We start from the raw sequence: 24,287 nt of genomic DNA on the forward strand, positions 1-24,287 counted from the left end.
GTATTTTCACATTCTGTTATTTGATGGATAGGCCATTAAAGTTCCCAACATGGGAGAAACAAAATGATTCTGTTGAAGTAACAGATGCTTTATCTTGCAGTTTTATCTTATATAAATACAGAAATTGGTGCTATGGAATGAGTCAGATATCAAAGAAGATAATTTGAAAGTTCATTTTTTGCTTTAAAAAAAAATCAAAATAGCCCAATCAAAATTAGAATCTCTTACTTCAAACACTCCTGTGCAAGGTAACCAAATCGAGACAAGTTGACATCGTGTTGACACATTTCCAGTATGGATCAGCAGCCTAATAAAAACCACATGTCTTTTTAGGATCCTTCAATTTTCACAGTGCTGACTGCTAAATCAACTCGCCCAGGTGTGGCTATTGCGGATTTTGTGATCTTTCCACCACGTTGGGGAGTAGCTAACCACACATTCAGGCCTCCTTACTACCATCGTAAGTTATAGCAAATCTCATTTGTGGATTATCTATGTTTTTTATTAACATAATACAAAAAGAAACTGATATTACGAACAAGAGCAATAATGTACGGAATAGATAGTGAATCACAGTACATCTGCAAAGAGAGTCAAATTTGGGAAAGCAGCATAAAAAACAAATCGCAGGCTATCTGAATGTATGCAACTTTTGCAATCTGATAGATAAATTGATGACATAAATGGGTATCCAATGTTAGCTGCTAATGAGATGTGTCTGCAAGGTGACCAAGGCTGAGGACTATATATTGCTGGGTATTTCACACTTCAGAGACATGGGCAGAAAGGGAAAGAATATGGGGTACTCCTGATAACAAAGGATGAGACCAATGCATAGTGATGGTGAGAAATAATCATGCCTCAGAAAATGAAGTTGTAGAATTAGTTTGGATGGAGATAATAAAATGCAAGAGAAATAAATAATGATGGGAGATAAAAATACACCTGCTAACAGTAGCTAGCGCAGAATAGAAATCAAGAAATAATGGTGGGGGGGGGTAGAATGTTCAAGGAAGATGCTGTGATGACTATGGATGACTTTAATTGTCATACACATTGAACAAATCAAATTGGAAAAGTAGTTTTGAGGGCAAGTTTACTAGATGTATTTGGATAGTTATTTTTAGAAGCACATGTGGAAACAGCCAGGAAGAGGCTATTTTGGACCTGGTCACTGTAATGTGCAGGCTAAATAATAACCTCATTGAAAAATATCCTCTGGAGAAGAATGATTTCAAATTCAGTTTGAGTGTAAGAAAGTTCTTCAGAAACTGGAGGATTGCATTTAATTGAAGACAATTACAAAGATAATGAAGGCAGAGTTGGCTGACAGGGAAAAGGTAAGACAGCAGATAAATAATGGCAAATATTTACAGTAATTTTGTACATCTTACTAAAGATGCATTCTATTTGAGAAATAGATTCCATAGAGGATGCCATGGCCAATATCCAATCAGCTATCATTTTATTGAAACCTAAGGAACTGTATGGCCTATTCCTATTATTTACGTTATTTTATTTAGTCTTTGTAAATTTATTAATTAGTCCTTAGACTAGTGGTTATTGGCCAACTGAAGACTGGGATGTACACTGTGAAATTGTGTGATTATTTCTTAATCGAACCATTAAGTTTCATTTTAGTTCAGTGAACCAATATTTAAGAAGCTTTGGGATCATGGAATTGGATACTCATAACATACTGTACAATTGTATGACCCACAATGATTTTATGAAAGACATTCATGTCCAGAAAATCTTCTGTGTAAAATAAATTCTTCCAACATTCCCTAGTGCTTTCTAAAGATAATTTGTACTACAGGATACTTGTTAACAATTAAGTAGGTTGATGAGATTCTTTACCATCTTAAAATCTTTAAAAAAAAGTTCGGTCTTATTAATTATAACCTTTAATTTCTGGCATCATACAATTGAATCTCTTTTATATCCTTTACCTGGCTCTAATGCCCAATTTAATATCATTAGATAAACTGCATCCAGGAGCCCGTCAAAGATTTGGTGTGTACCTGGCATAATTTTGCAATCATCTATTCATGTGAGAACATTCATGTCAAAATGGGAATAGCAATATCTGAGCTTGGGTTTGAAGATCCTTGCATGGCTGATCAGTCTGAGTAATGGTGCACCACATGTCTACTGTATTTGAATCATGTTCCCCTGAATATTGAAGGATATTTTTCAGTATTATTCAAGATCCCTGTGGAACATTAGGAGTAGGTTTTGGGTACTGGATACTCAGAAAATGTAAATGGACTGATCTCCCTTACATAAGGATTGCACTGGAGGATGTTGCCATCTTTTATAATGGCTATCATGGGAAGCTCTATGCACATCATAGTTGACTTATCCATGTGCATTGCACAAATTCTTAACAGCTGAATTTTAAATTTTATAAAAAGGGAAGTGTATACTAAGTGTTGACAAGAGTGGCAATTATAATTCCTTATCTATTGTTTTCTTACACCCAAAAAATTTGGTCTTTTGGTTATGAGGCAAAGAAAATGCAGAATGGTTTGCAGAAGTATGGGTTTTAACACTGTTTCTTTCCTGCCCAGGCAACTGTATGAGTGAATTTATGGGACTGATTAAGGGTCATTATGAAGCAAAGGAACAGGGCTTCCTGCCTGGCGGGGCTAGTCTGCATAGTATTATGACTCCACATGGGCCAGATGCTGAATGTTTTGAAAAAGCAAGCAAGGCAGAACTCAAACCAGAACGAGTAGCTGATGGGACAGTGGTAAGTGATAGAAGGACTTCGTTGGATCCAACTGTTTAATTCTTAGATTAGACTGTTTGATTAATATATCATAGTCCAGAATACCTTCCAAAGAAATAGTATTCCTAAGTTTATACAATCAGAGTACTACAACACAGAAATGGGCCTTCAGCCCATGGCGAACTGTTATTCTGCCTAGCCCCATTGACTAGGCCATGTGACATTTTTAGAAAACTCTTACTCATTTTACAGATATGCCACCTAGAGAATGCGTTGATCTCAGCCCAAGATTACTTTCAATGTTAAGTTAGAAACCATAGAAACTACAGCACAGAAACAGGCCTTTTGGCCCTTCTTGGCTGTGCCGAACCATTTTCTGCCTAGTCCCACTGACCTGCACACGGACCATATTCCTCCATACGCCTCCCATCCATGTATCTGTCCAATTTATTCTTAAATGTTAAAAAAGAACCCGCATTTACCACCTCGTCTGGCAGCTCATTCCATACTCCCACCACTCTCTGTGTGAAGAAGCCCCCCCCCTAATGTTCCCTTTAAACTTTTCCCCCCTCACCCTTAACCCATGTCCTCTGGTTTTTTTTCTCCCCTTGCCTCAGTGGAAAAAGCCTGCTTGCATTCACTCTATCTATACCCATCATAATTTTATATACCTCTATCAAATCTCTCCTCATTCTTCTACGCTCCAGGGAATAAAGTCCTAACCTATTCAACCTTTCTCTGTAACTGAGTTTCTCAAGTCCCGGCAACATCCTTGTAAACCTTCTCTGCACTCTTTCAACCTTATTTGTATCCTTCCTGTAATTTGGTGACCAAAACTGAACACAATACTCCAGATTCGGCCTCACCAATGCCTTATACAACCTCATCATAACATTCCAGCTCTTATACTCAATACTTTGATTAATAAAGGCCAATGTACCAAAAGCTTTCTTTACGACCCTATCTACCTGTGACGACACTTTTAGGGAATTTTGTATCTGTATTCCCAGATCCCTCTGTTCCACTGCACTCCTCAGTGCCTTACCATTAACCCTGTATGTTCGACGTTGGTTTGTCCTTCCAACGTGCAATACTTCACATTTGTCAGTATTAAACTCCATCTGCCATTTTTCAGCCCATTTTTCCAGCTGGTCCAAGTCCCTCTGCAGGCTCTGAAAACCTTCTTCACTGTCTACTACACCTCCAATCTTTATATCATCAGCAAACTTGCTGATCCAATTTACCACATTATCATCCAGATCATTGATATAGATGACAAATAACAATGGACCCAGCACTGATCCCTGTGGCACACCACTAGTCACAGGCCTCCACTCAGAGAAGCAATTCTCTACCACCACTCTCTGGCTTCTTCCATCGAGCCAATGTCTAATCCAATTTACCACCTCTCCATGTATACCTAACGACTGAATTTTCCTAACTAACCTCCCATGCGGGACCTTGTCAAAGGCCTTACTGAAGTCCATGTAGACAATATCCACTGCCTTCCCTTCATCCACTTTCCTGGTAACCTCCTCGAAAAACTCCAACAGATTGGTCAAGCATGACCTACCACGCACAAAGCCATGTTGACTCTCCCTAATAAGTCCCTGTCTATCCAAATGCTTGTAGATTCTGTCTCTTAGTACTCCCTCCAATAACTTACCTACTACTGACGTTAAACTCACCAGCCTATAATTTCCCGGATTACTTTTCGATCCTTTTTTAAACAACGCAACAACATGAGCCACTCTCCAATCCTCCGGCACTTCACCCATAGACAGTGACATTTTAAATATTTCTGCCAGGGCCCCCGCAATTTCAACACTAGTCTCCTTCAAGGTCCGAGGGAACACTCTGTCAGGTCCCGGGGATTTATCCACTTTAATTTTCCTCAAGACAGCAAGCACCTCCTCCTTTTCAATCTGTACAGTTTCTATGATCTCACTACTTGATTCCCTCAATTCCATAGACTTCATGCCAGTTTCCTTAGTAAATACAGACGCAAAAAACCTATTTAAGATCTCCCCCATTTCCTTTGGTTCCGCACATAGCCGACCACTCTGATCTTCAAGAGGACCAATTTTATCCCTTACAATCCTTTTGCTCTTAATATGCTTGTAAAAGTTCTTTGGATTATCCTTCACTTTGACTGCCAAGGCAACCTCATGTCTTCTTTTAGCCCTCCTGATTTCTTTCTTAAGTATTTTCTTGCACTTCTTATACTCCTCAAGCACCTGATTTACTCCCTGTTTCCTATACATTTCATACAACTCCCTCTTCTTCTTTATCAGAGTTGCAATATCCCTTGACAACCAAGGTTCCTTATTCCTATTCAATTTGCCTTTAATCCTGACAGGAACATACAAACTCTGCACTCTCAAAATTTCCCCTTTGAAGGCTTCCCACCTACCAATCACATCTTTGCCACAGAACAATCTGTCCCAATCCACGCTTTTTAGATCCTTTCTCATTTCTTCAGATTTGGCCTTCTTCCAGTTCAGAACCTCAACCCTAGGACCAGATCTATCCTTGTCCATGATCAAATTGAAACTAATGGTGTTATGATCACTGGATCCAAAGTGCTCCCCTACACAGACTTCTGTCACTTGCCCTAATTCGTTTCCTAACAGGAGATCCAATATTGCATCCCCTGTAGTTGGTCCCTCTATATATTGATTTAGAAAACTTTCCTGAACACATTTTACAAACTCTAAACCATCTAGACCCCTAACAGTCCCAATCAATATATGGAAAATTAAAATCCCCTACTACCACAACTTTGTTTCCTGCAGTTGCCTGCTATCTCTCTGCAGATTTGCTCTTCCAAGTTACTAAGTTTCTTTTACTTTCTATTTATTTGGACAGGCATTTATGTTCGAGAGCTCTTTCAACATGAGTGTCACCAAATGGGGTCTGGAGACCTGCAACTGCTTGGACAAGAGCTATTCAGACTGTTGGAAGCCTCTGAAAAATAATTTCAATATCAAATGGAAGCTAAGTGACAAGTGAAACACTAACACAAAAGGGTGAGATAAACCAGTAAACTTATTGTGTAGAATCTATTTAAACATTATGAGGATGAGACGTGAAAGAATAGGACCTATCAAGTGTGACAGTGGGAAAGTGTGTATGGAACCGGAGGAGACAGCAGAGGTACTTATTAAATACTTTGCTTCAGTATTCACTATGAAAAAGGATCTCGGTGATTGTAGTGCTGACTTGCAGCAGACTGAAAAGCTTGAGCATGTAGATATTAAGAAAGAGGATGTGCTGGAGCTTTTGGAAAGCATCAAGTTGGATAAGTTGCCAGGACCAGATGAGATGTACCCCAGGCTACTGTGGGAGGTGATGGAGGGATTGCTGAGCCTCTGGCGATGATCTTTGAATCATCAATGGGGACAGAAGAGGTTCTGGAGTATTGGAGGGTTGCAGATGTTGTTCCATTATTCAAGAAGGGGAGTAGAGATAGCCCAGGAAATTATAGACCAGTGAGTCTTACTTCAGTGGTTGGTAAGTTGATGGAGAAGTTCCTGAGAGGCAGGATTTATGAACACTTGGAGAGGTATAATATGACTAGGAATAATCAGCATGGCTTTGTCAGGGGCAGGTCGTGCCTCATGAGCCTGATTGAATTTTTTGAGGATGTGACTAAACACATTGATGAAGGAAGAGCAGTAGATGTAGTGTATATGGATTTCAGCAAGGCATTTGATAAGGTCCCCCATGCAAGGCTTATTGAGAAAGTAAGGAGGCATGGGATCCAAGGGGACATTGCTTTGTGGATCCAGAACTGGCTTGCCCACAGAAGGCAAAGAGTGGTTGTAGACAGGTCATATTCTGCATGGAGGTCAGTGACCAGTGGTGTGCCTCAAGGATCTGTTCTGGGACCCTCACTCTGCGTGATTTTTATAAATGACCTGGATGAGGAAGTGGAGGGATGGGTTAGTAAGTTTGCTGATGACACAAAGATTGGAGGTGTTGTGGATAGTGTGGAGGGCTGTCGGAGGTTACAGCGGGACATTGATAGGATGCAAAACTGGGCTGAGAAGTGGCAGATGGAGCTAAACCCAGATAAATGTGAAGTGGTTCATTTTAGAAGGTCAAATATGATGGCAGAATATAGTATTAATGGTAAGACTCTTGGCAGTGTGGAGGATCAGAGGGATCTTGGGGTCAGAGTCCATAGGATGCTCAAAGCGGCTGCGCTGGTTGACTGTGTGGTTAAGAAGGCATACAGTGTATTAGCCTTCATTAATTGTGGAATTGAATTTAGGAACCGAGAAGTAATATTGCAGCTATATAGGACCCTGGTCAGACCCCACTTGGAGTAATGTGCTCAATTCTGGTTGCCTCACTACAGGAAGGATGGTGGAAGCCATAGAAAGGGTGCAAAGGAGATTTACAAGGATGTTGCCTAGATTGGGGAGCATGCCTTATGAAAACAGGTTGAGTGAACTCGGTGTTTTCTCCTTGGAGTGATGGAGGATGAGAGGTGACCTGATAGAGGTATATAAGATGACGAGAGGCATTGATCGTGTGGATAGTCAGAGGCTTTTTCCCAGGACACAATGGTTGCCACAAGAAGACAGAGGTTTAAGGTGCTGGGGGTACAGAGGAGATGTCAGGGATAAGTTTTTTACGCAGGGAGTGGTGAGTGTGTGAAATGGGCTGCCGGCCACGGTGGTGGAGGCGGAATCAATAGGGTCTTTTAAGAGACTTTTGGATAGGTACATGGAGCTCAGAAAAATTAGAGGGCTACGGGTAACCCTAGTAATTTCTAAGGTAGGGACATGTTTGGCACAACTTTGTGGGCCGAAGGGCCTGTATCGTGCTGTAGGTTTTCTGTGTTATAATGGGGGATCTGCAGTATACCACATGCATAAAGCCAGCAGAGGATAGAAGGGAGGAAAATGTGGTAAGCAGACATTTCAGCCGGACTGGTCTCTACCACTAACTTCATTCCCTAACCACCGATAGACTCTCCCTTTTCCTAGCAGAAATTAAAACCAGGCCCAATCTGGATACAGGTGTCCGATTACAGTTCATCTAAGTCTTGAGTCAAATACATGCTGAATGGATCATCTCTATCCTGAATGACCTGACATTTCACCTTCCATGGTAGAAATCCTTGCTTGAGTAGTGTTAATTCTGAATTATGTTTAGTCTTCTGTTGTGCACCCTTGCCCATCATCAATTTATTTGATATGAAATTTAAAGTAAACAGAAGACAAGGAAAAATCGTCATCAGTTGAAGCTGCATTAAAATGTATGTTGCAATGGTAAAAGTCTTTGCCCCTTATTTAGGGAGGTTACTCAAAGGTAAGTCTTGAAGTGGGTGCATGTCAAAAAAATAACACGCATGCCCTGTTTCACACAGCCTGATTGGATTTAACAGCCAATCTTTACAACTCCTTCCCTCTCCGCAAACCTTGTCCCAGAGTCAGCCACACAACTCTAAATCTTCCATGTAGAGCCAAGCAATGATTAAACTGAAGGCGGGACACAAGACACATGAGCAGAATTAGGCCATTCAGCCCATTAAGTCTACTCCACCATTTGATCAGCCTTCCAGGGGTCAGGAATGACAAGCCGTCTTAACTCCAAGATTTCAGTTTATCTGAGAGTGCAAACAAACATGCAAATACTTTGTGGCCACGATGAGGCCACACTCAGGTTGGAGGAGCAACACCTTATATTCCATCTGGGTAGCCTCCAACCTGATGGCATGAACATCAATTCCTGAGCTTCCAGTAATTGCTCCTCCACACCCCCCACCCCTGACCCCCGCAACCTTCACCATTTCTGTGGACCCTACCCTCAGGCAGCCTTAATGATGTTTTGACAGCTTGTTCTATCAGAAGGGCTTTTTCAACTTTCAAAGTATGTTTATTTCACATTTTCAATCGTGGAAGAAACCAAGACAAGCTGTATTTTTTTAAGAGGTTGCCAGCCCTATGAAGCTATGCTAGGTATACCAGCAATGACTCATTTAAACCTGAGCATCTGACTTCCAGTGGATTTGGTCCTTCCATGCTGCAGTACTCAGGCATGGAAGGTATGAATGGGTTGACTTGCGGGATAATTTTCTGATGACATGTCAGCAAAAAGCAAGTACGATCCTGTTCAGCTGCTCTCACATGGTTACCGCACTCAGAGACCGTTTTTCTTTATTTGTGCCAGAGTAATAGTTTTATTTATAATTCCATTATAATTATTTATAATATATCTTACTCGATATGTTTTCCAGATTCAGATCAGTCTGTGGCTACTGAGGGAAAAAATTTCACCTGACAGATCATTAGTTACCACTGAAATAATTACTGATGTAAACATATGTAAGCATGTAGGCATGTAGAAATCTTAACAGTGTTGAATCAAATAAAGTTAAATGACTTGTACTTACTCACACTTAACTATTTGAAATGCTATTTTGAAGAGTTTATTGCAAAAATAAGACGTATTCATACTTTCCACAAACGTGACTAATTTCTGTAATAGTGCACCTTTGGTTACCTATAACTCAAAATGTGCCCATTTAAGCATACTGAGGAAACAAATCCCAGAGTGGTAACATTTCCACTGTCGCTATCTTATATGGTATACAGTGTCTCACTGTCCAACATAATGACATCAGCTTCAAAAATCTTAATGTATTAGCAATTAGCAACACGATATGCCATCAGGTACACTCATTATTGAGAACTCAAGGATAAGGTTAAGTTTAAATTTCAGTGGCATAGACCTTTTCAGGCAATTAACTAAATACAAGCTTTTTTTTCCCCCACAACAAACCGAACCATTCATATTGTGTTTTGTCTTTTACTACATTGGTGACATTCTCCACCTCAATTTTTAATAGGCTTTTAGATGAGAAGCTCATCTACTTAATCCAGTGGAATTTATTTTTGAGGTTTCTGTATGGTAGATAGAAAAATGTTTATGCAACACCTAGGATTTCTGAAAGCCCATGCAGATTAAACCCTGCACAGATTGCAAAAAATAAAAGAACACAGAATTGAATGCTGAAGAGTGTGAACAAAGTTAAGAGTTGCTGATAGATAAATAAATAGGCACATAAGAACTCAACATTTTGTTCCTACGTTCACTGACATGATCTGATCCAAAGCTGCTGCACCATTTCCTTGCAAGAAAATCAAATACCATCATACTAATTTAAGGTGGATGAATAAAACACTACTGTGAATTATTAAAACCCCAAAGTAGATAGTACTTTGTATTATGTATTTTCTTTACTGTTTCTGCAAAACATTTGAATAAACATTGAATATGGTGGCATGGGTGTGTAGCGGTTAGCATAACGCTTCACAGTGCCAATGACGAGTTCAGTTCCTGCCACTGTCTGTGTAAAGGGTTAAGACCATAAGACATAGAGCAGAATTAGGCCATTCAGCTCCGAGTCTGCCCCACCATTCCATCATGTCTTGGCTGATCACGGATCCCACTCATAGTCATAGTCATACTTTACTGATCCCGGGGGAAATTGGTTTTCATTACAGTTGCACCATAAATAATATAGTAATAAAACCATAAATAGTTAAATAGTAATATGTAAATTATGCCAGTAAATTATGAAATAAGTCCAGGACCAGCCTATTGGCTCAGGGTGTCTGACCCTCCAAGGGAGGAGTTGTAAAGTTTGATGGCCACAGGCAGGAATGACTTCCTATGACGCTCTGTGTTGCATCTCGGTGGAATGAGTCTCTGGCTGAATGTACTCCTGTGCCCAACCAGTACATTATGTAGTGGATGGGAGACATTGTCCAAGATGGCAGGCAACTTGGACAGCATCCTCTTTTCAGACACCACCGTCAGAGAGTCCAGATCCATCCCCACAACATCATTGGTCTTACGAATGAGTTTGTTGATTCTGTTGGTGTCTGCTGCCCTCAGCCTGCTGCCCCAGCACACCACAGCAAACATGATAACACTGGCCACCACAGACTCATAGAACATCCTCAGTATCGTCCGGTAGATGTTAAAGGACCTCAGGAAATAAGAGACGACTCTGACCCTTCTTATAGACAGCCTCAGTGTTCTTTGACCAGTCCAGTTTATTGTCAATTCATATCCCCAGGTACTTGTAATCCTCCACCATGTCCACACTGACCCCCTGGATGGAAACAGGGGTCACCGGTACCTTAGATCTCCTCAGGTCTACCACCAGCTCCTTAGTCTTTTTCACATTAAGCTGCAGATAATTCTGCTCACACCATGTGACAAAGTTTCCTACCGTAGCCCTGTACTAAGCCTCATCTCCCTTGCTGATGCATCCAGCTACGGCAGAGTCATCAGAAAACTTCTGAAGATGACAAGACTCTGTGCAGTAGTTGAAGTCTGAGGTGTAAATGGTGAAGAGAAAGGGAGACAAGACAGTGCCCTGTGGAGCCCCAGTGCTGCTGGTCACTCTGTTGGACACACAGTGTTGCAAGCACACGTACTGTGGTCTGCCAGTCAGGTAATCAAGAATCCATGACACCAGGAAAGCATCCACCTGCATCACTGTCAGCTTCTCCTCCAGCAGAGCAGGGCGGATAGTGTTGAACCCCATACACTTGCCTTCTCGCCATATTCCTTGATGCATTGACCAATGAGGAAATGATCAACTTCCACCTTAAATATGCCCATGGACTTTGCCTCCACTGCAGCCTGTGGCAGAGCATTCCACAGCTCTCTGGCTAAAAAAAAATTGTCATCACCTCTGTTCTAAAGGATCACCCCGCAGTTTTGAGGCTGTGCCCTCTAGTTCTGGATACCCCCACCGTAGGAAGCATCCTCTCCACATCCACCCTATCTGGTCCTTCCAACATTCGATAGGTTTCAATGAGATCCCCCAGCATTCTTCTAAATTCCAGTGAGTACAGGCCCAAAGCTGCCAAACACTGCTCGTATGTTAACCCCTTCTTCCCAGAATCATTCTCGTGAACCTCCTCTGGACTCTCTCCAATGATAACACATCCTTTGAGATATGGGGCCCAAAATTGTTGACAGTACTCCAAGTGCGGGCTGACTAATGTCTTATAAAGGCTCAATATTATCTCCTTGCTTTTATATTCTATTCCTCTTGAAATAAATGCCCACATTGTATTTACCTTCCTTACCACAGGTGCAACCTGTAAATTAACATTCTGGGAGTTCTGCACAAGGACTCGTAGGTCCCTCTGCACCTCTGATGTTTGAACCTTCTCCCCACTTAGATGATAGTCCACTCAATTGTTCCTTTTACCAAAATGCATTATCATACATTTCCTAACACTGTATTTCATCTGCCACTTTTTTGACCATTCTTCCAATTCGTCTAAGTCCTCCTGTAATCACATTGCTTCCTCAGTACTACCACCCCTCCATCTATCTTGGTATCATCTGCAAACTTTGCCACATAGCCATCAGTTCTATTATGCAGATCATTGAGAAGCAATGTGAAAAGTAGCAGTCCCAGTACTGACCCCTCAGGAACACTAATAGTCACTGGCAGCCAACCAGAAAAGGCCCCTTTTATTCTAAGTTGCTGCCCTCTACCTGTCAGCCATTCAGTTATCCATGCCATATCTTTCCTGTAATGCCATAGGATTTTATTTTGTTAAGCAACCTTATCAAACGCCTCCAAGTAAATAGAAACATAGAAAAAAGGTGCAGGAGTAGGCCATTCGGCCCTTCGAGCCTGCACCGCCATTCAGTACGATCATGGCTGATCATCCAACTCAGAACCCTGTACCTGCCTTCCCTCCATACCCCCTGATCCCTTTAGCCACAAGGGCCATATCTAACTCCCTCTTAAATATAGCCAATAAACTGGCCTCAAATGTTTCCTGTGGCAGAGAATTCCACAGATTCACCACTCTCTGTGTGAAGAAGTTTTTCCTCATCTCGGTCCTAAAAGGCTTCCCCTTTATCCTCAAACTGTGACCCCTCGTTCTGGACTTCCCCAACATCGGGAACAATCTTCCTGCACCTAGCCTGTCCAATCCCTTTAGGATTTTATATGTTTCAATAAGATCCCCCCTCAATCTTCTAAATTCCAACGAGTATAAGCCTAGTCGATCCAGTCTTTCATCATATGAAAGTCCTGCCATCCCAGGAATCAATCTGGTGAACATTCTTTGTACTCCCTCTATGGCAAGGATGTCTTTCCTCAGATTAGGGGACCAAAACTGCACACAATACTCCAGGTGTGGTCTCACCAAGGCCTTGTACAACTGCAGTAATACCTCCCTGCTCCTGTACTCGAATCCTCTTGCTATGAATGCCAGCATACCGTTTGCCTTTTTCACCGCCTGCTGTACCTGCATGCCCACTTTCAATGATTGGTGTATAATGACACCCAGGTCTCGTTGCACCTCCCCTTTTCCTAATCAGCCACCATTCAGATAATAATCTGTTTTCCTGTTTTTGCCACCAAAGTTTATCCACATTAAATTGTATCTGCCATGAATTTGCCCACTCACCTAACCTATCCAAGTCACCCTGCATCCTCCTCACAGCTAACACTGCCGCCCAGCTTCGTGTCATCCACTAACTTGGAGCTGCTGCATTTAATTCCCTCATCTAAGTCATATTGTAAACAACTGGGGTCCCAGCACTGAGCCTTGCGGTACCCCACTAGTCACTGCCTGCTATTCTGAAAAGGTCCCATTTATTCCTACTCTTTGCTTCCTGTCTGCCAACTAATTAATGGCATCCACTGCCTTTTCTTTGTCCACCCTATTTGTTACTTCCTGGAAGAACTCTAACAGATTCGTCAGGCAAGATTTCCCTTTACAAAAACCATGCTTTGACTTTTTTTTATCATTAGTCTCCAAGTACCCCGAAACGTCATCCTTAATAATACATCCCAACAATTTAACATAGAAACATAGAAAATAGGTGCAGGAGTAGGCCATTCGGCCCTTCGAGCCTGCACCACCATTTATTATGATCATGGCTGATCATCCAACTCAGAACCCTGCCCCAGCCTTCCCTCCATACCCCCTGATCCCCGTAGCCACAAGGGCCATATCTAACTCCCTCTTAAATATAGCCAATGAACTGGCCTCAACTGTTTCCTGTGGCAGAGAATTCCACAGATTCACCACTCTCTGTGTGAAGAAGTTTTTCTTAATCTCGGTCCTAAAAGGCTTCCCCTTTATCCTCAAACTGTGACCCCTCGTACTGGACTTCCCCAACATCGGAAACAATCTTCCTGCATCTAGCCTGTCCAATCCCTTTAGGATTTTATACGTTTCAATCAGATCCCCCCTCAATCTTCTAAATTCCAACGAGTACAAGCCCAGTTCATCCAGTCTTTCTTCATATGAAAGTCCTGCCATCCCAGGAATCAATCTGGTGAACCTTGTTTGTACTCCCTCTATGGCAAGGATGTCTTTCCTCAGATTAGGGGACCAAAACTGCACACAATACTCCAGGTATGGTCTCACCAAAGCCTTGTACAACTGCAGTAGTACCTCCCTGCTCCTGTACTCTAATCTTCTTGCTATAAATGCCAGCATACCATTCGCCTTTTTCACCGCCTGCTGTACCTGCATGCCCACTTTCAATGATTGGTGTATAATGACACCCAGGTCTTGTTGCACCTCCCCTTTTCCTAATCGGCCACCATTCAGATAATAATCTGTTTTCCTATTTTTGCCACCAAAGTGGATAACTTCACATTTATCCACATTAAATTGCATCTGCCATGAATTTGCCCACTCACCCAACCTATCCAAGTCACTCTGCATCCTCTTAGCATCCTCCTCACAGCTAACACTGCCACCCAGCTTCGTGTCATCCGCAGACTTGGAGATGCTGCATTTAATTCCCTCATCCAAGTCATTAATATATATTGTAAACAACTGGGGTCCTAGCACTGAGCCTTGCGGTACCCCACTAGTCACCGCCTGCCATTCTGAAAAGGTCCCGTTTATTCCCACTCTTTGCTTCCTGTCTGCTAACCAATTCTCTATCCACATCAATACCCTACCCCCAATACCGTGTGCTTTAAGTTTGCACACTAATCTCCTGTGTGGGACCTTGTCAAAAGCCTTTTGAAAATCCAAATATACCACATCCACTGGCTCTCCCATATCCACTCTAGTAGTTACATCCTCAAAAAATTCTATGAGATTCGTCAGACATGATTTTCCTTTCACAAATCCATGCTGACTTTGTCCGATCATTTCACCGCTTTCCAAATGTGCTGTTATCACATCTTTGATAACTGACTCCAGCAGTTTCCCCACCACCGATGTTAGGCTAACCGGTCTATAATTCCCCGGTTTCTCTCTCCCTCCTTTTTTAAAAAGTGGGGTTACATTAGCCACCCTCCAATCCTCAGGAACTAGTCCAGAATCTAACGAGTTTTGAAAAATTATCACTAATGCATCCACTATTTCTTGGGCTACCTCCTTAAGCACTCTGGGATGCAGACCATCTGGCCCTGGGGATTTGTCTGCCTTCAATCCCTTCAATTTACCTAACACCACTTCCCTACTAACATGTATTTCGCTCAGTTCCTCCATCTCACTGGACCCTCTGTCACCTACTATTTCTGAAAGATTATTTATGTCCTCCTTAGTGAAGACAGAACCAAAGTAATTATTCAATTGGTCTGCCATGTCCTTGCTCCCCATAATCAATTCACCTGTTTCTGTCTGTAGGGGACCTACATTTGTCTTTACCAGTCTTTTCCTTTTTACATATCTATAAAAGCTTTTACAGTCAGTTTTTATGTTCCTTGCCAGTTTTCTCTCATAATCTTTTTTCCCCTTCCTAATTAAGCCCTTTGTCCTCCTCTGCTGAACTCTGAATTTCTCCCAGTCCTCAGGTGAGCCACTTTTTCTGGCTAATTTGTATGCTGCTTCTTTGGAATTGATACTATCCCTAATTTCTCTTGTCAGCCACGGGTGCACTACCTTCCTTGATTTATTCTTTTGCCAAACTGGGATGAACAATTGTTGTAGTTCATCCATGCAACCTTTAAATGCTTGCCATTGCATATCCACCGTCAATCCTTTGTGTCATTTGCCAGTCTATCTTAGCTAATTCACGTCTCATACCTTCAAAGTTACCCCTCTTTAAGTTCAGAACCTTTGTTTCTGAATTAACTATGTCACTCTCCATCTTAATGAAGAATTCCACCCGTATTATGGTCACTCTTACCCAAAGGGCCTCTCACGACCAGATTGCTAATTAACCCTTCCTCATTGCTCAAAACCCAGTCCAGAATAGCCTGCTCTCTAGTTGGTTCCTCGACATGTTGGTTCAAAAAACCATCCCGCATACATTCCAAGAAATCTTCTTCCTCAGCACCTTTACCAATTTGGTTCACCCAATCTACATGTAGATTGAAGTCACCCATTATAACTGCTGTTCCTTTATTGCACACATTTCTAATTTCCTGTTTAATACCATCTCCGACCTCACTACTACTGTTAGGTGGCCTGTACACAACTCCCACTAGTGTTTTCTGCCCCTTAGTGTTACGCAGCTCTACCTATATCGATTCCACATCTTCCCGGCTTATGTCCTACCTTTCTATTGCGTTAATCTCCTCTTTAACCAGCAATGCCACCCCACCTCCTTTTCTTTCATGTCTATCCCTCCTGAATATTGAATATCCCTGAACGTTGAGCTCCCATCCTTGGTCACCTTGGAGCCATGTCTCCAACTATATAGTTGTGATCCCAACTATATCATAATCATTAATAACAAACTGCACTTTCAATTCATCCACCTTATTACGAATGCTCCTTGCATTGACACACAAAGCCTTCAGGCGCTCTTTTACAGCTCTCTTAGCCCTTATACAATTTCCCAACCAATTAAGTTAGGCTAGTTAGCCTATAATCTCCTTTCTTTTGCTTTCCTTCCTCCTTAAAGAGTGGAGTGACATTTGCAATCTTCCAGTCCTCCAGGACCATGCCAGAATCAAGTGATTCTTGAAAGATCATGACCAATACATTCGCTATCCCTTCAGCAACCTCTTTCAGGATTCTGGGAGGAAGTCCATCTGGTCCAGGTGATTTATCCACCTCACAACTTTTGAGTTTGCCTAGCACTTCTTCCTTTGTAATAGCAATGGCACTCACGGACCTCTGGCACACTGCTAGTGTCTTCCACAGTGAAGACAGATGCAAAGTACCCATTAAGTTCATCTGCCATTTCTTTGCCCCCATTAGTACTTCAGCAGCATCATTTTCCAGAGGTCCAACATCAACTCTCACCTCCCTTTTTTTTATATAACTGAAAAAACTTTTGGTATCCTCCTTTATATTATTGGCTAGTTTGTCATCACATTTCATCTCTTCCCTTTTAGCTCTTTTTAGTTGCCTTTTGTTGGATTTTAAAAGCTTCCCAATCACCCAACTTCCCACACACTTTTGCTACCTTTTATGCCCTTTCATTGGCTTTTATGCAGTCCTCCCTGTGACTGTGTGAATTTCTTCTGGGTGCTCCCATTTCCTCCCACATTCCGAAGATGTACAGGTCAGTAGGTTATTTGGTAACATGGGTGATACTGGGTGCCACAGGCTCGTGGGCCAGAAGGACCTGTTACCATGCTGTCTCTCTAAATAAACAATGAAGCTTAAATAAAATGCCATAAAACACAGGAGCAGAATTAGGCTATTCAGCCCATCAACCCTGTTCCACCATCCTATCATGGCTGATATATTATCTATCCCCCTCAACCTATTCTCCTGCCTTCTCCCATAACCTTTGATAACCCTACTAATCAAGAACATATCAACTTCCACTTTAAATATACACAATGATGTGGCCTCCACAGCCATTCTGGCCATGAATTCCACAGATCCACCACCCTCTGGCTAAAGAAATTCCTCATCTCTGCAAATAAGATGGAGAGATATTGAGAAATATCTTCTGTATTTTTAAATTTCATTTTATAACACTTTTCCAAAACACAAAGGAAACTGAAGTATAATTAGCAACATTTATTAAAGCAAAATGACATTTTTTGACTTCTGTATAATATACTGTACAATTACTTGTCACATCTGCAGACTTTGCTTCAAGAACTCATGATGATAAACTAAATGGCCGCTCCATTCCTTCACTAATAAGCTTTTCTTTACGGTCCTTGAAAGAAAACAAATCAACAACTTAGATAAAATGTATTACACCTGAAATATAATAAACAATATCAAAACTACTTACATAGGAACACAGAATCTATAACATAGCAATCATGTTTAGCAATTTAAAAATTGAGGAGTCAGCATGACACATTTAAGACTTTGACAAGCTTTCATAGATGTGCAGTGGAGAGTATACTGACTCGCTGCATGACAGCCTGGTATGGAAACACCAACACCTTTGAGTGGAAAGTCCTACAAAAAGTGTAATATGGCCCAGTCCATCATGGGTCAAGCCCTCCCAGTCACTGAGTACATCTGCATGAAATGCTGTTGCAGGAAAGCAGCATCTATCATCAGGGACTCCCACCAACCAGGATATGCTCTCTTCTCACTGCTGCCTTAGGATTCACACCACCAAGTTCAGTCCTAAGGCTCTTGTTACTACCCCTCAACCATCAGGCTCTTGAGCCAAAGAAGATAACCCCATCATTGAAGTATTCCCACAACCAATGGATTCAATTTCAAGGACTCTTTGTCTCATGTTTTCGATATTTATTGCTTATTTATTTATTATTTCTTCTTCTTTTTGCATTTGCACAGTTTGTTGTCTTCTGCACTCTGGTTGAACACCTTGGTTAGCGGTTTTCACTGATTCTGTTATGGTTATTATTCTTTAGATTTATTGAGTATACCCACAAGAAAATGAATCTCAGGGTTGTAAGTGGTGATATATATGTACTTTGATAATAATTTACTTCGAACTTTATGTAACTAAACTATATGGGCATGAGGATGAAATTGTGGAGAGTGTTTATCATCTAGACATCACTGCCTACAAGGTTTTTGGAAACAAGACAATCAGGGCTTTCCAAAAGAGAATGGATGGACACAAGGGAAAACCATTTACAAGAGCAGAGGAATGAGATGACTGACTTGCCCTTCCGAGACAGCAGTGACCTTAAAGGTTGAAAACCCTCCCTCTGTGTCATGACAGAAAACCTCCCTTTGAGTACTTAAATCCTTACATGCAAATTATCTGAATAACCACCAAGATTTGTGACTGAAGATTTGCTACCCCTTCAGAACATTACTCCTCCCCCAACCTCCCATCACATTGATCACAACATTCTGTACATATTCCAACATTGATGCAAAATTATCAGTGAAAGAACACCTCCCTCTAGTGCCAATTGTGCTTCTGAGAAATAGGCTTCCACTACTTTTGAGGTGACAGGACACTTTGAAGCTGCTGACTGCCAATGACAATCATGTCATTGAGGACATGTCAGTCACGGAGGACATTTCCCCGTCCATATTCAAGAACCTTTACCTCTTCAATTGTAAACAATGAAGTATTTTGCATGTCAACATATAAAAGTTAATATTTCCAAACATATTCCTTGACAAGAGGTGTTACTTCCTTTTAGGCCTAGACCAATCACGAGTCTATTTTTTCCAAATTTTACCACCTTCGCTGGAAGAACTGTTGCTTCTCCTGGGGCTCACTCCCCGAAGATGCAACAGGTTCAGACAGTTTCACACAGCTTTACTGTGACTGTTATTGACTTTAGCCACAGCTGAGCCTTTAGATTTTTCCTCAACTGCTTCAAAACTCCAAAGTGGCAAACACTCCTTTTAGCATTCCAACAACATTTAAGAGTTTATAACATTGAGCCAATTCTCATTAATAATACACATTATAGATGGAAGTTCAACTATGACGCAATAATAGTGATACATATATCAATTAGGAAAGCTATATTGAACATGACGTATCACTTAATTCAATTATTCTTACCCGATCGGTTTTGAAGACGTAGTACCAGAAAAACAGAGGTACTACACCACAGAAAAATCCTATTAGTGATGTCTTAGGGCTTGGACGGAAGTTGGGATAGATATGGTTCAGAGTGCGAGCATATACCCAGCGAGTTAGGGCTGGATCTTGCTGTAAAAGAAAAAGAAATGGCAACAATCTCATTTTCAGTAACAACATGACAGAATTATGAGAGCAGTCTACCAATCCATTGTGGTTCCCTTACAGTTTAGTGAGTGACATTTCTCTGCTCTTTCCAAATGATCTAAGTAATTATTTTTCCATGGCTTTCTGAAATCCTTGGCTATTTCCATCAAAAACTCAAGTGTGTGCATTCCACCTGAGGAATCGAGAAGCAGCTCGGAAACTCAAGATCTTCTGGTGTGGGAGGGAGCTCGAACACCATCCGACTCCAATTTACCTGGGTGTGACACTGGATAGGATGCTCTCATTTGCCACCCACATACAAAAACTCCAAGGGAAAGTTGGCTCTCGCAATTCTCTCTTGAAAAAATTAGCAGGCACGAAATGGGGAGCTAATGCTCACACACTTAGATCAACTGTCCTAGCACTCTGCTATGCATCTGCAGAATACTGTGCACCTGTGTGGGGCAGATCAGCCCATGCAAAGAAAATAGACCCCTTGCTTAACGAAGCCTGCTGAATAATGACGGGCTCACTGCATCCCACACCCACTAACATCATTTACAGACTTGCAGGCATTGCTCCCCCAGAGATCCAGAGACACACTACAACAAAAATTGAAAAAGGTAAACAGAACTCGGATCCACGGCACCCACTACATCATCATGTGCCAGTTTCCAACCACCTAAAATCGAGGAAAAGCTTTGCTACAGTGGAGGAACTTCCGCACGGAACATCCCCCCAAACATACAGGATTGACCTCTGGCAACAAACAGAAGCCAGAACCCCACCAAACAATACAGTGCATGACCCCACAGAAATGTTACCAGACGGGGCACTGCTTGACAGACGGAAGTGGTGCACTCTCAACAGAGCGAGAGCGTGAGTTTGTAGGACAGGAACAATATGGTAAAGTGGGGTTTAAAGACCAGTGAATCCTGTGAGTGTGGCGAAAGGGTGCAGAACATTGAACACATTCTACACAACTGCCCACTCTCACCTGATTTAGCTGACACTGACCTGCTCAGCATCAACCAAAGTGGCTGGCTGTCTGGTGTGACAAGCTATGATGATGATCAACGCCACCCCCCCACCCCCACCCCCAATAAGAAAGAGCATTTCAAATCACAACCAATACATAATGGAGTTTTTGTTCCTCTGTTTCCCCTGTATAAGTGGTGTGTGGATGAGCTCAGTACCTTTTATGCATGCTTAGAAAGGGAGAAGAATGACTGTCCTACGTGAGCCCCGACAGTTCCCGATGACCTGTAACCTCAGTCTCCAAGTCATTGTCAGAGGTCAAAAAGGTGAATCCATCAGAGGCTTCCCACCCAGACAGCCTAAAACTGAAAACCTGTGCAGACCAACTGATTGGCATATTCACCTTCAACCTTTCGCTTCTACAGTCTGTTTTTCCCACCTGCTTCAAAAAGGTCACCTGCAGTACTGGTGCCCAAGAAGAACAGTGACCTGCCTTAAAGACTGTCTGGTATCGTATGCATCCACTGGATGAAGTGCTCTGAGAGGGTGGTTATGGCATGAATCCACTCCTGTCACAGACATGACCTGGATTCCTTTCAATTTGCCTATCACAGCAATAGCAGATACCACCTCACTGACTCTTCACTCTGTTCTGGAGCATCTGAACAACAGGCTTCAGGGAATAGCAGCATGGCATCCCTTTTAAACTTATCACCACGCTCCACGACCTGGTCCTCTGTACCTCCCTTTGCAACTAGACCCTTCACTTCCTCATTGGAATACTTCAATCAGTAATATCTCCTCCTCAACAACCATCACACAGGTGCACCACAAAGCTGCGTGCTTAGCCCCCTAATCTACTCTCCTTGCAAACACGATTGTATGGCTAGGCATACAGCTCCAGTTCCATTTATACATCCACTGACAACACTGTCATTGTTGCCAGAATCATGGGTGGTGAGAAGTGCAATAGCAACTTCACACTCAACGTCAACAAAACCTAGAAGCTAAATGTTGATTTCAGAAAGGGATTGCAGTGAGACACTGTGTTCATTTTCATTGGTGGGCCAGGGGTGGAGAGACTAAACTGCTTCAAATTCCTGGGGGTTAACATTTTCGATGACCAGTCTTGAGCCCAGCACGTCGATGCAATCATAAGGAAGGCATGCCAGTACCTACATCTGGAAGCCTGAGGGGATGACACCTTGCAGGTGCACTGTAGAAAGTATCCCTACTGGTTGCAACACGGCCTGGTACAGCAATTCAAATGCACAAGAATGCAAGAGGCTATACAGAGTAGTGAACAGTCTGTTCCATTGCAGGCATGGCCATCCCCACCATTGGCAGCAGCCACAGGAGGCAACACCTCAAGACGACAGCATCTATTATCAAATATCAACACCATCTGGGCCATCCCATGACCTCTTCTCGCTGCTACCATCAGACAGGGGGTAGAAGAGCTTCAAGTCCCACACCACCAGGCTCAGGAACGGCTACTCTCTTACAACCAACCTGCCTGTGCACTTGACCCGTCACTTGGCTCAAGGACATGATCTAGAGCAGACTCCATCACAGAGTGGAGTCGGAGCTTTCCTGCCCCGGGTCAGTGCCGTGACCGGTGGCTGCGGCGGGGGGACAGTTCGCTGAAAGGACATCCTACCGGGCCCACTCACCATCAGCTCCGCCCGCGTCGGGTCGTTCAGCTGCCTCAGGTACTGCAGCTTGAGGCGGGAGCGAATTGCCAGCCGTTCCTGCTGCGCCCGCCGCTCCTCCAAACTCTGCACCGTGTACTCCTTGGGGTCGAGAGTGCGGGGCTGGCTGGCGAGCGGCGCCTCCCGATACTGGGCCATCGCTGCAATGGCAAAAAAAAACTTTATTCACAACCGACAAACGTCCTCCAAACGCAACTTTATTGACACCACCAAAGGACAGTCTCGGGGACAATCTTGCTCCGCATGCGCCGTAGAGCTGTCTCCTCCCGCGCCCCGCAGCGCCATCCAGCGGCAACAGACGGAAATCCAAGTACCGCGCACGAAATGCTGGAGGAACTCGGCAGGTCAGGCAGCATCTATGGAAAAGAATAAACAGTCGACTTTTCCGGCCGAGACCCTTCAGTAGAACTCAAATAACAGGAGAGGATGGGCAAGTTCTTTACGCAGAATTAATGCAGTAAACATGGCTGAAATTGGTTTATTATAGTCACGTGTACAGACAGCGGAAAAACTTGATTGCATACCGTTCATACAGATCAATTCATTACAACAGTTGCATTGAGTTCATATAAGGAAAAAAAACAATAACAGAATGCAAAACAAAGTGTAACTGATAAGAAAGGTGCAGGGCGGGCTGTGAATAAGGTGTCAAGTCAATAACAAGATAGGTCAGGAATCTGTTTCACACATCAAAGTTGCTGGTGAACACAGCAGGCCAGGCAGCATCTCTAGGAAGAGGTACAGTCGACGTTTCAGGCCGAGACCCTTCGTCAGAACTAACGTGTTCAGGAATCTGTTTTATTGTACTAAGGAACCGGGATGGAAGCTGTCCTTGATCCTGGTGGTACATGCTTTTGGCCTTTTGTATTTTTAGATTAGATTAGATTCAACTTTATTGTCATTGTGCCGAGTACAAATACAAAGCCAATGAAATGCCGTTAGCACCTAACCAGAAATGCAAAGAATAGTGTTATTTACAAAATAGCTGCAAATAAAAGGTGCTACTGCACACAAATATAAAAGTACTGAGACAGAACAATATGGGTGCAATACTGCTTAGCGCTGTGATGAGAGGTTCAGCAGGGTCACAGCCTCAGGGAAGAAGCTCTTCCTGTGCCTGCTGGTGTGGGAGCGGAGGCTCCTGTAGCACCTACCCGATGGGAGGAGAGTAAAAAGTCCATGGTTAGGGTGAGATGCATCCTTGATAATGCTTTTTGCCCTGCCCAGGCAGCGTTTATGGTAGATATTCCCAATGGTGGGCAATTGGGTGCCAATAATCTGCTGGGCAGTTTTCACCACACGCTGGAGTGCTTTGCGGTCCAATACGAGACAATTGCCATACCACACTGAGATGCAGTTGGTGAGTATGCTCTCAATGGTACAGCGGTAAAAGTCCGTCAGTATCCTGGGACAGAGGTGAGCTTCCTGATGCTCTGCAGAAAATAAAGGCACTGTTGCACCTTTTTGATCAGGATGGAGAAGACCAGGTGAGATCATCGGAAATGTGGACACCAAGGAATATGAAGCTTGATACACACTCCACTACAGCTCCATTGATGTAGATAGGGACGTGAGTGTGGCTCCTAGCATGCCTGATGTCCACAATGATCTCCTTGGTCCTCTGGGTGTTAAGGGCCAGGTTGTTGTCGGCACACCATGCGGCCAGGTGCTGGACCTCGTCCCTGTAGGCCTCCTTGTCATCCCCTATGATCAGGCCAACCACTGTGGTGTCGTCTACGAACTTGATTATGGAGTTAGAACCATGTACAAGAACGCAGTCATAGGTGAAAAGGGAGTACAGAAGA

General features: G+C 42.8%; 2 protein-coding genes across 2 annotated transcripts in view; one reads left to right on the forward strand and one right to left on the reverse strand.

Moving 5' to 3' along the window:
- Positions 1-9,145, forward strand: part of hgd (homogentisate 1,2-dioxygenase) — a 39,696-nt gene extending 30,551 nt beyond the window's left edge. The window contains exons 12-15 of the mRNA XM_072262245.1: positions 334-460; positions 2,574-2,755; positions 5,603-5,763; positions 8,985-9,145. Of these exons, the coding sequence (XP_072118346.1) occupies positions 334-460; positions 2,574-2,755; positions 5,603-5,746 (453 nt within the window). The 3' untranslated portion in view covers positions 5,747-5,763; positions 8,985-9,145. The remainder of the gene's footprint in view (positions 1-333; positions 461-2,573; positions 2,756-5,602; positions 5,764-8,984) is intronic.
- Positions 9,146-17,670: 8,525 nt separating this feature from the next.
- ndufb4 (NADH:ubiquinone oxidoreductase subunit B4) lies at positions 17,671-22,699 on the reverse strand. The gene is made up of 3 exons (XM_072262246.1): positions 22,444-22,699; positions 19,628-19,777; positions 17,671-17,830 (listed from the first exon to the last, which is right to left on the reverse strand). The coding sequence occupies exons 1-3, from the start codon at positions 22,618-22,620 to the stop codon at positions 17,771-17,773; spliced, it is 387 nt and encodes a 128-aa protein (XP_072118347.1). The 5' UTR covers positions 22,621-22,699; the 3' UTR covers positions 17,671-17,770.
- Positions 22,700-24,287: the final 1,588 nt, after the last annotated feature.

The sequence above is a fragment of the Mobula birostris genome, chromosome 6 (genome assembly GCF_030028105.1).
Source record: "Mobula birostris isolate sMobBir1 chromosome 6, sMobBir1.hap1, whole genome shotgun sequence".
Taxonomy (NCBI): domain Eukaryota; kingdom Metazoa; phylum Chordata; class Chondrichthyes; order Myliobatiformes; family Myliobatidae; genus Mobula; species Mobula birostris.